This window comes from Abramis brama (assembly GCF_963993115.1).
Source record: "Abramis brama genome assembly, chromosome: 16".
NCBI lineage: Eukaryota > Metazoa > Chordata > Actinopteri > Cypriniformes > Leuciscidae > Abramis > Abramis brama.
In genome coordinates, this window is record NC_139978.1 from 8,256,208 (window position 1) to 8,271,011 (window position 14,804).

At 38.5% G+C, this 14,804-nt stretch overlaps 1 protein-coding gene across 1 annotated transcript; it reads right to left on the reverse strand.

Moving 5' to 3' along the window:
- Nucleotides 1–528: 528 nt before the first annotated feature.
- Nucleotides 529–14,804, reverse strand: rad21l1 (RAD21 cohesin complex component like 1). The gene is made up of 13 exons (XM_084087589.1): nucleotides 14,635–14,804; nucleotides 14,372–14,501; nucleotides 14,184–14,283; nucleotides 13,978–14,081; nucleotides 13,797–13,895; nucleotides 12,553–12,651; nucleotides 10,417–10,539; nucleotides 9,391–9,620; nucleotides 9,169–9,265; nucleotides 8,425–8,573; nucleotides 8,120–8,227; nucleotides 6,280–6,354; nucleotides 529–1,240 (listed from the first exon to the last, which is right to left on the reverse strand). The coding sequence occupies exons 1-13, from the start codon at nucleotides 14,776–14,778 to the stop codon at nucleotides 1,052–1,054; spliced, it is 1,647 nt and encodes a 548-aa protein (XP_083943715.1). The 5' UTR covers nucleotides 14,779–14,804; the 3' UTR covers nucleotides 529–1,051.

Below are 14,804 nucleotides of genomic sequence, written 5' to 3' on the forward strand. Positions count from 1 at the left end.
TATGGATAATCAAGTACCAAAGTTGCTTCAGTCCAGTAAATGTTCATCTTTGAATATTACTAACAATATAAAAGATATTCCTACATTTGCTTTATAAAAATCAGTAAGATTCCACAGCAAAAAGACACATGAACCACGACCTAAAGTGGGACGTTGTTAGTATAATTGTAAAAGGCCTTTTACTTGAAGGCATGTAGTAGATTGTGTACATCAGATTTTCAGCAAAGTTTTGATCATGTTGATAATTTAGAGGCCTTAAATTAATTTATTAAATATGATACAGTAGGCTTTATAGGGTTAAGTGCGCATGCAGTGAGCACTACTATCCAGTAATGCTAAGGGAGCTGCAGAGACAGATAAGATTAGAGTCGTATCTACTTTTATATGATGCTATTTTTCTCAGCACTCAATATAGCATCAGTCCCCATTCACTGCCAATTTAAAAGAGCAATCTGCTAAACTTCTCCTTTGTCATAGTTTGTAACAACATGAGAAAGCGTAAAGGATTTTGTTTTTCCTTTTAGTTTTGCAATATTTATTTGATTTATACATTTAATGGTTTATAAGGATTCGGTGAAAAGAAAATAACCAACACAGAGCAGAACTGTTTTTAAAACATAACTATTGCTACATTAAACTGTAGGAAGAAAAGACTAATAACTATTCATGCTCGACTTTCAAGCCATTGCAACTCACTTTTCAATAATGAACAAATATTGGTCAATTTACTCAGATCATTAAATCGGTTAAACTGAAACAATCAAATTAATGATCATTTGATGCAGACAATTCACCGTGCTGCTTTACGGTACGATTTAGCCAGCTCATATAGATCTGAGAACAATATATTATATATTACAAACAGTATAACACTATGCAGATGCATTTCATTGTTTTTAGCACAGGGATTCATAACACACTGTATACATTTTTAAAAAACAGAAATTCATCAAATTTGTTTCCATCCAAGAACATGAATGACACAAAAACAAAGCCCTTTAACGAGTCAAAGCCTCATGTTTCCCCCTCTGTTGCTTCATGGCTATCTGTTCTAGGGGGAGTGAAAGAGAGGCCCAGGTGTGGCGATGATGTCACTGTAGGGGGCGCTCTGGTGCAGGTCGAGAAGTTGTTGTTTCTTTAACACCAGCAAGCAGAAAAACATGGCTGCCACGTATGAACGACTGCTGCTCTCACATAAAGCGTGAAGACTGTACACGGCATTGAGAGAAGAGTCTTGTCTCTGAAGAGAAAGGAGAAGTTAGTGCAAGTTCAAACCTAAAACATGCATGTAAGGGTGGAATTCTTGCAGTGGTTCAAGCTGCAAGAACTGCCGAATGACTAAAGAAACGTTATTGGCAAGATGGTAGAAAACTGCACATTTCTTGTCTATACCACCCACTGCCACTTATACCAACGACGTTTCTTTAGTCATTCGGCAGTTCTTGCAGCTTGAAGCACTGCAGGAATTCCACCCTTACATGCATATATCCACTATATACACATTATCAAGTATCCAAATTATATAGTGTCTTTCAGAAGGGTCAGCCTTTTTGAAAGGAATCTTTCAAGATTTTTTTTTTTTTTTTTTTTTTGAGAGCAATCAAATATGGGGTTAGAATTGTTGCATTATTCCAAATAAATAGATTAAGATCCACAAATAAATGTAAAGAGTTTCACAAAAAATGATCAAATTCACAAATAAATAAAATGAGATTTGCAAATAATTTTTTTTTTACAAATGTGTTTTATGTCACAAACACAACTCTGCCTGGCATTTATTTGTGAACCGCTTTCCGTGCATTAACGGCCACATTGAGCTGATGTGTAAAGCCCTACCATGATTGGTTGTAGCGAGAACATGCTACGATTGGTCAGCTCAATGTGGCCGTTATCTGATTGGTTTGAGTAAACGGTGGGTGGAGTTCACTTATTTGTGGATTTGTCTGCATGTTGATGCTAGAAGTGTTTCAAAAGCCAAAAATTATTATTTGCAAATCTCATTTTATTTATTTGTGAATTTTATCATTTTTGTGAAACTCTTTATTTGTTTGTGAATCTCAATCTATTTATTTGGAATAATGCAACAATTCTAACCCCATAAACAAATGATGTTTAACTTGCACAACCCAAAAGGTGTCCAGTTTTCCAAACATCAACTACCTTAAATCTTTTTTATACAGAGATTTAAACCTAATGGTATTCAATACACTAGAAATATTCAAGTCCAAAAAATGCTAAATTATGATTAAATAAATATTATTATTATATTTTCAATGTACAATCCTAAAAGAGAGCACTAAAGCAGCATACCATTGATATAGTTCCCAACATCCACTTAGAGAGAAAAAACCCCATAAAAAACCATCTACTTAAATATAAAAAAACCCCAAATGTTTTTAGGGAACAAAACATAACATAATATACAATTCTACAAATCCAGTGATTGGATGTTCTTCCACCACAGATGTCACTGTATCAACCAAGTATCTTGATCTAACGACTTTATAGGCTAGCTGGTAACACCCACAAGCTGCTGGAACTAGTGCTTTCAGACAAACCCTGCCATGTTTGTGTTACATACATCCGACAGTCAGTGAACAGTGGTCTGTGGATGTGTCATCTTGAGACTACATACTGTGAAATTAATCACCATGTCTCTTGGACTACACAAGATCTTTAAGTCATATAAACTACACAATCCTACACAGAATATTTCATACAGGGTTCCCACACCTTGGTTAACTTCAAATTCAAGGACCTTTCAAGGACTTTGCAGGTCCAATACCCTCAAATTCAAGGACTTCATGTGGGACTTCAGACAGGGCTCCAGACTAACTTTTTGCCTTGGTTGCACTGGTGCGCCTAACTTTTTTATTTAGGTGCACCAGCACAAAATTTGGGTGCACCCAAATTTTTCCTCAGCTCGCGTCACCTTTAACGCCACAATTTCAAGGTCACCTTTTTATCACGCTCTATATACATTCATATATATTATGTAAATTATTTTAAACTGTTGTGCTGTAGAATCCCCAGTGCTGCAGCAGCCCTCTTACCAGCTGAGTGTGTGCCCTGCTATCAGCAATCAGAGCTTGGGGCCTGTAACTCAACGCTGTTAATCATAGGTATGTTGCTATACTGAGTAATAGTTGAATGATTAACGTGGGATACATTTGTAAATAGACCTCCTGTGTATTTTAGGGAGTGCTATTTAACCGGGGGTGCGGCCGCCAGTTGGCTACAAAGGTGCTGAACATCTGCTGCTTTGCTTAAACTCATCCCCATATACTGATTGGCTTCATCAGTAGCTGCGTTTACATGGACACTTACAGTGAGGAAAATAAGTATTTGAACACCCTGCTATTTTGCAAGTTCTCCCACTTAGAAATCATGGAGGGGTCTGAAATTGTCATCGTAGGTGCATGTCCACTGTGAGAGACATAATCTAAATAAAAAAATCCAGAAATCACAATGTATGATTTTTTAACTATTTATTTGTATGATACAGCTGCAAATAAGTATTTGAACACCTGTATATCAGCTAGAATTCTGACCCTCAAAGACCTGTTAGTCTGCCTTTAAAATGTCCACCTCCACTCCATTTATTATCCTAAATTAGATGCACCTGTTTGAGGTCGTTAGCTGCATAAAGACACCTGTCCACCCCATACAATCAGTAAGAATCCAACTACTAACACGGCCAAGACCAAAGAGCTGTCCAAAGACACTAGAGACAAAATTGTACACCTCCACAAGGCTGGAAAGGGCTACGGGGAAATTGCCAAGCAGCTTGGTGAAAAAAGGTCCACTGTTGGAGCAATCATTAGAAAATGGAAGAAGCTAAACATGACTATCAATCTCCCTCGGACTGGGGCTCCATGCAAGATCTCACCTCGTGGGGTCTCAATGATCCTAAGAAAGGTGAGAAATCAGCCCAGAACTACACGGGAGGAGCTGGTCAATGACCTGAAAAGAGCTGGGACCACCGTTTCCAAGGTTACTGTTGGTAATACACTAAGACGTCATGGTTTGAAATCATGCATGGCACGGAAGGTTCCCCTGCTTAAACCAGCACATGTCAAGGCCCGTCTTAAGTTTGCCAATGACCATTTGGATGATCCAGAGGAGTCATGGGAGAAAGTCATGTGGTCAGATGAGACCAAAATAGAACTTTTCGGTCATAATTCCACTAAACGTGTTTGGAGGAAGAAGAATGATGAGTACCATCCCAAGAACACCATCCCTACTGTGAAGCATGGGGGTGGTAGCATCATGCTTTGGGGGTGTTTTTCTGCACATGGGACAGGGCGACTGCACTGTATTAAGGAGAGGATGACCGGGGCCATGTATTGCGAGATTTTGGGGAACAACCTCCTTCCCTCAGTTAGAGCATTGAAGATGGGTCGAGGCTGGGTCTTCCAACATGACAATGACCCGAAGCACACAGCCAGGATAACCAAGGAGTGGCTCTGTAAGAAGCATATCAAGGTTCTGGCGTGGCCTAGCCAGTCTCCAGACCTAAACCCAATAGAGAATCTTTGGAGGGAGCTCAGACTCCGTGTTTCTCAGCGACAGCCCAGAAACCTGACTGATCTAGAGAAGATCTGTGTGGAGGAGTGGGCCAAAATCCCTCCTGCAGTGTGTGCAAACCTGGTGAAAAACAACGTTTGACCTCTGTAATTGCAAACAAAGGCTACTCTACCAAATATTAACATTGATTTTCTCAGGTGTTCAAATACTTATTTGCAGCTGTATCATACAAATAAATAGTTAAAAAATCATACATTGTGATTTCTGGATTTTTTTTTTTAGATTATGTCTCTCACAGTGGACATGCACCTACGATGACAATTTCAGACCCCTCCATGTTTTCTAAGTGGGAGAACTTGCAAAATAGCAGGGTGTTCAAATACTTATTTTCCTCACTGTATAATCAGATTGACGGCTCAATCAAACTAAAAAACCTTCATGTAAACACCTTAATCGATCCGATTGAGCTCTATCCGAATGAAATTTCGATCGGATTGAAAGGGGTGGTTTATTCCTTTTGTAATCCGATCGAGAGAACATGTAAACACTTGATCGGATTGAAAACCGAAACTGAAAGGACTGCGCATGTGCAATGATGATAAATAGCGTAATGACGTATGACGCGCGGAACGAGCTGTTCTTCCTGTTGAATAAAGTGTCATATAAATAAGTGTCCCGTTATTCTAAAATTCTAATTTCACTCAGTGTCTGTGAAGTGAAGCAGGACAACGTCCCACCAGTCCTTGTTTTGGATTCTCATCCACAGATGACTGGTTTGGCCGCGGGGATGGGCATTTTTACTGTGTGATAAATATATAAGCAGCACGGCAAAGCGGTTAATGTGCTCATTGTCTCCAAATCATGACCAGAGACGGATTATTATTACGTCTGCCAATAATAAAGAACCAATAGAGGAGAAAGTAATGCGCGAACAGCGGGAAACTCTGTATATTCGTGCAGTGTGCGCATGTCAAAAAATCTATTCCGATTTGAAACTTGTGACATATAAACACGCACATCAACCCGATTACTTTATTTATCGTTCATGTAAACACTGTGTTCGGATTCATCAATCGTATTGATTTCATTCCGATTGAACCAAAAGGTGTCCATGTAAACGTAGCTACTGTCTCCTCTCCACCAGTAAGCTGGTGTGTGGTGGGCGTTCTGGTGCAATATAGCTGCCGTGGCATCATCCAGGTGGATGCTGCACATTGGTGGTGGTTGAGGAGATTCCCCCTTTCATGTAAAGCGCTTTGAGTACCTAGAAAAGCGCTATATAAATGTATCGAATTATTAATTAATTAAACTCTTTTCATGTTACGCTTTGCTCACAGGCTTCTTCGTCATACCCGGCTGCTCTTTCCCCCAGGACCTAGGATTATTGGACCCGCGGCTAGCTCAAGTTAGCGGGCGGCTGGCTCGTTACACAGTTACCTGCTCGACTCGGTTGGATTTCTTATACCTTCCCTTATCGTGAATATGTGTTTGAGTGTAGAGAGTGTCTGATGGACTGACACCACTTTATTTGTTTTGTATTGTCCTATTCAGAACATATTTCATATATGACAGAAGTGCTTCAACACGGCCTGGCGTTTCTACTGTGAACAGAGTGTCATATTAATGGCAGTGTGTGTGATTGAGTTTATGCCCTTAAACCTACTGTTCTCATCAGCACACATACATTTAATTTCTCATTCTCTTAATTCTTCACTCCAAAATCCTCATCTACAGCTTTTGATTGTTTCTTACTTTGAGGGCCTGGAGGAGGTCATGTGCTCGACTGGTCAGTCTCTTATCCTCCACATCCTGGCTGTTCAGAGCTGACTGCAGACAAAAAGTAAGAGGTCAAAAGTTCTGCAGTCACCACACACACGCACCCCTATGAACACAGCAACTCTCTACTGTAAAAGTGTTATCCTTTCATGTGTTTTTTCAATAACATTACTGATGATATAAAAATTGTTATATTACATTCAAGATATACATCATTTTATGGGGAAAACAATCTCTAATGGCTGCTTTAATTTAATCAAAAATACAGTAAAAACTGTAATATTTTGAAATATTGCATTACTCCAGTCTTCAGTGTCACGTGATCCTTCAGAAATCCTTCTAATATGCTGATTTGGTGCTCAAGAAACATTTGAAATGTTATTATCAGTGCTAAAAACAGTTGTGCTGCTTAATATTTCTGTGGAAACCACACTTTTTTTCAGGATTCTTTGATAAGTAGAAAGTTCAAAAGAACAGCATGTATTTGAAATAGAAATCTTTAGAAACATTGTAAAAGTCTTTACCGTGTTTTTTTGATTTAATGCATCCTTGCTGAATAAAAGTATTATTTTCTTTAAAAATATATATTTTTATTGCCATTCCTAGATACGTTCTATGAAATATATGAAGTTACAACATTTGAACAACAACAACCACAGTAAAATTGTAATCGCTCGCCGGGAGGATAGAGTTACAAAAATGGAAATGCTTGCATTTTATTACTATAATATAATAGTGTCCTGGAATAAACCATCTCAGCTGCACTGAGTAACATAATAAGAGCCATAAAGGATCGCTCAGATCATTTTTATGATCGGTTTTAAAGGTTATTAAAAGTTTTTTCGGTTTTAAAAGAACCTAAGCGATCTGAAATTAAGTGCAAATACAGCAAATTCAGATGTAACAAAAGCATTGGATCAACCTCTCAGATTCTCATTGGTTAATTTTTCACAGGAAAGGCTGTAAGTAGAGGTCTGCATTCACAGGACACTGCGCAACGGAGTACGGCACGGGACAAGTTTTGATTGCTGTGTGTAGCAGGGAAGATGCCCATACTTTGTAGCTATTTCAATTCACCTGAAGCGTGATTTGCCTTGTTTTATGTTTTACTGTCCTTGTTTTAATGTACTTTATGTATTCTTATGAAATGTGGTCTACTATAAGTATTGTTGATTTGTTTTAATGTATTTTATCTGACATTACACCTGCCCAGGGACTACAGTTGAAAATTAGCCAAGGTGGCTAAACTGGCACATTGACATAAATGTTTATTAATGTGCTCTGTCCCTGTAACACTAAACTGTATAAATAAAAAATAGATACTGGTGTGAGGAGAAAGAGAAAGGAGAAAGATGGTGAGAAGAGAATTGGAAAAACATTTTTAAAAATATATTTACTTGGTTTTTAAAAGCAAATTTATTATATATATTTGGTCAAATTTCTAAAGAAAATTGGGTCGCTGCCTAATGACCATGGGACTGACCGGTCTGACTGGGCCAATACAAAAAAATGCCCTGATATATTAAAGGGCACAGGTATATGTGACATGTATTATAATGGGTTTATGTGAAAATTGTTTTAAGTTAACCTAATTTAAAAGATGTTATTTTTTTAAAGCCTAATAAATGTTAAAATTGACAGCTTTCATTTATACTGTAATGTTGAATGATTATAATTAATGGCTAAAATTGGGGGGAAAAAATCTAGCGTTGTGACATCAATGACAAAAAATTCGGGAAAAAGTTAATAATCAGTACACGTGGTCGTGTAGAAGAGACCAAATGTGTTTTGGGTGTGGTTGAGTGTTTAGCACTACCTGTGTCCGTGTCACCAGTGGGGTTTCCCTCGTCTCTACAGATGAATGACCAAACATGGAGATCTCAGAGACAGGCTCTGGATACGACACCTCCAACCTACTCTCCTCCTGTGACCAAAAGGGTGAAAGAATGGTCAAAAGTTGTTTTCAGAGGTGGAGCTCTATTATGATGAAAGATTATGAACTTGCATCAATTAATCATTCAAAATAAGACCAAGAACTTGAATAAAAAAAATAAACAGGGTCTGTGACTTCTTGAAATTTGACTTCTTGAAGTCAGTGCACATCAAGTGTGTAGTTCTTACACTGGTGGTGTTCCAGGAAGGACGAGGTTCTGGATGAACGACAGAAGTTTCTACAGTAGTGTTTGCATTATCTGCTTGATCCTGTCCAACAGACTCTTGCAGCAAACTCCAGTCTTCCAGCACCGGCTCAGCAGTCTTGTCCCAGACCGCTACAGGTATACACACAGTAATAAGGATTAGCTGAGATTTCACCTTCATGCCATTCTAAACGTACTTTCTTCCATGGAGCACAACAATATTTTGCACAATGTGCACACTTACAATACAAGTCATTATTCCCTGAATATCTTGCTCTCCTTGTGTGTTCGCAACACACAAGAAAGGCTTTGAGAAGGCAGTGCTAGAATGCAGTCATATGACTTCTGAAGACTTGGAATAAAATTAATTTCAATATTCAAGTCAATTTGACTTAGAGACTTTCTGCTACCATGACACAGCAATGGCATTAGCTGTTAAAGGGATAGTTTGCCCAAAAATGAAAATATTGTGATCATTTACCCACCTTCATGTCATTCCAAACCTGTAAGACTTAAGTGTTTTTTTTCCCTTGTCTAGTCAATGGAAGTCGATGGTCACAAAAACTGTGAACATTCTTCAAAATATCTTCTTTTATGTTTCACAGAAGAAAGAAAGTCATGCTTTGGAAGGGCATGAGGGTGAGTAAATTATGACCATTTTAATTTATTGGCAAACTAAGTCAAACTCATCAACTCTGTTTCTGTCTGAAGCAATGTGATTTCCTACCCTCTCTAGTTTGCTCTCTCATCTCCTCGGGATCAGCCTGCTGTCTCGCTCCTCCCTTCAAGCCCTGTCTCCTAGGTGATGTGTCACAAGGGAACAGCTAGAAGAAATAGAGGGAGAGGAAGCTTTCCTATAATGCACTGGCTTAATGCTACACTGAGAGTATAATGACAGCTGTTCACTTCAGCTGAGCTTTGCTGCCATTTCTGAATGGGTGTACAATACCTGCTTTAAGTCAGGGTGTAAGACTGGAAGGCAAAAACTCGAGAAGAGCTGCTTCACCCCTCCATTCGCCCTCCACTCCATGAGCTGCCGAGTGGGCGGGGCTATCTCCAACGGGGTTAAAAGGTCAGAGGAGTCAGCCAGTTGAACTCTAATGGCATCGTCAGTTAGTTCCTTTGACCGGTCAATGACCAGCTTCCTCTTCCTCGTCATTCTTTTCCTTGTTGGAGATGCTGAACACATGTTTGAACTTTCCATTAGTCTAATGTGAATTACAATTATTAGCAAATTTGTGACCATGCCTAGATTCAGAATGGAATACTAGCGTACTCATTATTGAGCAGTATGTACTATATAATGCTAAAATTAGCCAGTGGAAACATTTAAAACTCACTAAGTTACATGCTTAAAGCAGTGAGTGGTTTTTAGTTGCCATCACAAATTTAGTATTTTTTATCTAATATTATGCAAAATTGTGGTTTATATTACTCTGGTTGCATACTACACCTTTTGGCAAACATAGCAGGTCACCATGATATTCCTTGAACACAGAAAATCTACATGTTGTGCACTGTGTACACACTGCTGCAGATCTGGCCTACAAAACTTACAATGGATATTTTTATTCTTGGTTGTCAACAGCACCCTCAAGTGGCTTCATGAGATCAGTTAAAACCCCAATAAAGGGATTTTTCACCCAAAAATGAAAATCATTTACTCACTCCTGTGCCATTTCAAACCTGTGTGACTTTCAGTCTTCTGCAGAACACACAAAAAAAGATATTTCTAAATAATGTTGGTAACCAAACAGTTTTGGTGACCATTGACTTCCACTGTGTGGACACAAAATATCTTCCTTTATGTTCCACAAAAGAAAGCAAGTCATATAGATCAGGAAGGACATGAGGTTGAGTAAATTATTTTGTTTGAACTATCACTTTAACAGTTCAAAAGTGAACAAGGTCAACCAATTTGAAGCGAAGGTAAATACTACTGCTCATAATATTCTCCAGAGGAGTTAACACTCACGTGTGACAGCAACAGGTGCAAGAGCGAAACCTTCCTCTGCATTTACCAAGAAAGTGGTCTCAGTCAAGGCTGGACTGCTCCTACCCTTTAAACAGGAAAGTCCTGGTTTCACAGACTCCGGCTCTTTAAGAGAATGACACAGTGGTAAATGTTAATGTTGGAACAGAAGGAAAATTGCTTGATTGATCAATGTTAAGATTGTTACTGTACCCAGTTGGTTACCCAAATAACCAATCAGATATTATATTATAATCAGGTCAGGTATTAAAGATTTAATATTATGGATTTTTGAAAATGACCTTTCATGTAGTGTGTAACACAGCTCTAAGTGAATGAAAACATCCTGCAAAGTTTAAAATCTGAAAGTGCACCGTATATAAAGTTATTTTCTTTCAGAAGTAAGAGTCGACTCACTGAATCAATGAAATTAATCGTTTTTCAAATGAGTCATAAGCCGTTTCGTTGTGACATCTAGACGGAACATTAGTATATTGCCTGCCCACTTATTACGTGCGCAGACACCAGGGAAAACTTGAACGCCCTCAAACCTGCAGCTGATTCCTGTGGATACTGGACAGCATCATGTCGAGAAGATGCTGTGCTCTACAATGTGAAGGTAAAGACAGCTTTTTTTCACTGCCCAAGGACAAGCATGTGAAGAAAGCAAGAAGACGCTGTGAAGCATGTGAAGAATCAGTGGTTAAAATTCATCTTTACCACGATATCACAGCAGTATAATCCTAAACTTTTGCCGTGTTCCCTTTATTTAACTGACGACGACTTCTCAAATCTTGGAGTTCAATGCAGGATTCGCAAACCGCTTGCTCTTGAAAGATGGTGTTTAAAATACTTAGTTTTGAGTTTTATATTGTGTAGGTCTCCTGCTAACTGGTTAACTCACATTATTACTGCTAATGCTATTACTGCTAATCAGCTGTGGGCCACTATTACAGTTGCAACATCTCATAATGTACCTCAAAATGAGTTGCGTATCACTGAGAAACGTCCTGCTCGAGTCGTCCTTGCGATGGAGGTTTGGGTTGAATAATTAGTTCTTCCAGTGTTTCATCATCGGACTCGTGTTCGGATTGATATCAACGTCATTGTTCGTTACTGTGTTTAGTTTACGGTGTAGGAAGCCTTACGACAAGCAGAGCTGCATTGTTATGGCAATGGCCATTTTGTTTTCGACACGTGGTAGACCAATCACAACAGACTGATCTGTCTGCCAATCAGAGCAGAGCAGCTCACGGAAAGGAGGGATTTAGAGAGATTGATTCATCTGACGAGTCGTTTGAGAATCTTTGAAAATGTGGTGATGTGCAAATGTATATTATGAGAAAATGAAACAGTTTTTTTACCTTTGATGCATGTAAACCTGTTATCATAATAGGGGCACTTTCAACAAGTAAAGCACATACTATACACCTAAATGTGTTTAAAAATATTTTTATTTAAATGCATGACAATTTAGGCTCATTTTAAATTATTTTATTTTTTTTATATTCACTTCACATTGTAAACTGGCTATGTCAGACTTATTCTCCATGACAGCAACATGCATGACTGCAAATCAAACATGTCTAATTATTACAATCTTATTAGAGGACCTTATAAGGATGCCAGCAAGACATATAATACACTTAGATGACTAAACAAATCATTGTGTACTTTTTTTGCCTTTTCCTTCTCAGTGTCATTATTTTATCATTTTTTTAAAAAAATTGTGTGTGAATGTAAATGGACTGCATTTATATAGCGCTTTCACAGACCTATGGCCACCTATGGCCACCAAAGCGCTTTACATAGCCTCACATTCACCCATTCACTCACTCATTCATACACCGACGGCGGTGTCAGCCATGCAAGGCGCAGCTGGGGTTGGGTGAATGTGTATTTCTGTATTTTAAGTTTATTAATACTTTGGCAATGTAAAGACTTTTTACCAAGCCAATAAATATTTTTATTGCATATATCCACTGACACCATGCCAAGAACATTTACTTATTCCTAACAGCTAACAAGAATGAAATATTAAGATAAGCCATGAACAACAACATGGCTGCTAGCTCATCTCTTTCAAAGGGTAACATATAATGTAATGCAAATACTTAAAACAAAAAGTAACATCATTACCTGCACTGACAGCAGTTGGAGGAGGTGTAGCTGGTAATTCAAGAGTGTCCTCACACAAATCCGGCATCAGAGCATCCTCAGTATTACTCGCTATAAAATCTTGACAGACCACAAACAAAGAGAAAGAAACAAATATTGAACTCAGAGAAGTGGGAAGGTGATGAGGTTATATTAAGGTTTTTAATAAAGACAAAAAAAGGCAAATGTGTTTGTACAAAATCAAATGTACCCAAATGCACACAAACGCAAGGGACTCGAATCCATGCTCAACACATAATGCCCACACTGAGCCATATGAGATTAGCCTGGAAATCCAGACCTAAATCTGAAAGATTAATGGTCTGGCATCGACTAATGAAAATCGGCCAGCTCGAGGGGCGGCACCAAGCCTGCATTTGAAAATCTCACTGCACGCAATTGGATAACACTACGACCAATCACAACATACGCTTAGCTACCAGCAGAGCTAACTGGTAGATTATACTCTTGAACAGCAAAAAACGCCCTTCTGGCAAAGGAACGATTCGAGCGCCGTCTTCTGTTCTTCTTTTAGATAAAAAGCCAAGTCTAACTCGTTCATTGTAGCGGCCAAAGCCGTTTCAAACAACTGGTGTTCATCCATAGCCATCTTGCAATGTTTACTAATGACTTCGACGTCACAGGGCTGTCGTCATCTGTTTAGCTCACCTCTGTCAGATAACCCGATGTGATTGGTGCAGCTCAGATACAAGAGCATATTTAATGAGCATCATTGCTCGACGCCAGAGTAAACTCGCTGAGCAAATTCAACTTGTGCTCTCGCGAGAACTCTGGATTTCCAGGGTAATATGAGATAGCCACGTTTCCCAAACATGTTTAAAAATGAAAATAGCCAATAGTCAATAGTATAAAAATAGCCACTTCTCAAAAATCACTTCTGGTGGTGAAGAAATTATACAATTCACCTTTAAACCATACTTGAATCCCCTTTTTTTGTAATGTAACAAAAAAGGCATTTCAATATATCCCAATTTTTTTCTAAAACATTTAATTATTTGCTATCATTGCAGTAATCTCCATTACATTAATGGTAACTCGTCTTATACAGTATATTGTGTACGAAAAAATTCATTTGAATAACATGCTGCATTACAAAAAAAAAGTAATTTCTGATTTCGTGTTACCTTTAAAAAAAAAAAAAACTCTTTAATCTACTGACATCTCATTAGCATGTAAAGCATGAATATTAAGTGTGATGAACTCACCGATGAGGTCAACAGCCATTTCCTCGTCACCAAAGCAGTCGCCATGGACACTGAAACTCTGATCAAACAATCCTTGATAAGACTGGATTTCCTCCCCTTCTGAATAAATACAGAGACATGAATGGTTTTGCATAAACTATGTAAAAACTACTTTGTTTTATTGATAATTCAGAGTTGATACCTATTCCCTCAATGGTGAGAAAGTGGTTCCCAAAGTTCTCTTTGAGAGTAATATCTTCAGTGCGGCATTGATTCAAAGAGAAGTGGTCTACCACATCAATAGTCCTGGGTGAGACATAGAATGCCAAATAGGTCATAAAAACACTTGTACATCAGAATAAATGTATCTGAAGAGCTGTGATCGAGTGCTGTAGATAAACACAATACTTGAGATCAGGTAGCTGAGTTTCAAAGTCAGTGAAGTCTTCCGGTAGAGTGATAGTTTTTAAGGTGGCCTCCATCGCATCATTGGGCAGGTCTGTCTGTCCTATGGACAAAAATGAAATATCATTAGAGTTGCAGTGCTCATCCAGTGCAGTGTTTACTCATTCACAGATCCAACAGGCTGCATTTACCTGGCCGGAAAGCCACTTTAATTTTGACCAGCGCATCACTGCAGTCTGTGAGAAGGTATCTGGTCTTCTTTGAGTATATCCGGACGACTCCTAAAAGAAGGTGACCTGACGTTCGCAGACCAATTTTAATCTGGTAATGAATCACAGAGTTAGATCACACACACAAAATTCTTATTTTACTTTTTCTACTTTAGCTTTACACTTAATTCTAGGTTTATTAGTTAGCTGGTTTAGTGTCAATATTTGGATTAGGTGAATCTTGCCTGGGGGGATAGGATTTCCTTGATGGTGGCCTCCAGGTCACATTCAAACACATGTGCTTTGGTTATTTTCTTCTCCCAGTGGGCTGCAAGCCAGATCTTGGCTAGTGTGCCTCGTTTAGAGACGAAGAGTTGGGAATAAAACATCGTGATGTGTGCCGTGTCTGAGAAAA

What these genes read in the sequence shown, in the direction of transcription:
- rad21l1 (XM_084087589.1), bottom strand. Translation starts at nt 14,778, where the DNA reads ATGTTTTATTCCCAACTCTTCGTCTCTAAACGAGGCACACTAGCCAAG. An exon ending in TACACCCTGACTTAAAGCAG is followed by an intron (nt 9,266 to 9,390) that starts GTATTGTACACC and finishes TATTTCTTCTAG; the next exon opens with CTGTTCCCTTGTGACACATC. An exon ending in GAGAGAGCAAACTAGAGAGG is followed by an intron (nt 8,574 to 9,168) that starts GTAGGAAATCAC and finishes GTATACCTGTAG; the next exon opens with CGGTCTGGGACAAGACTGCT.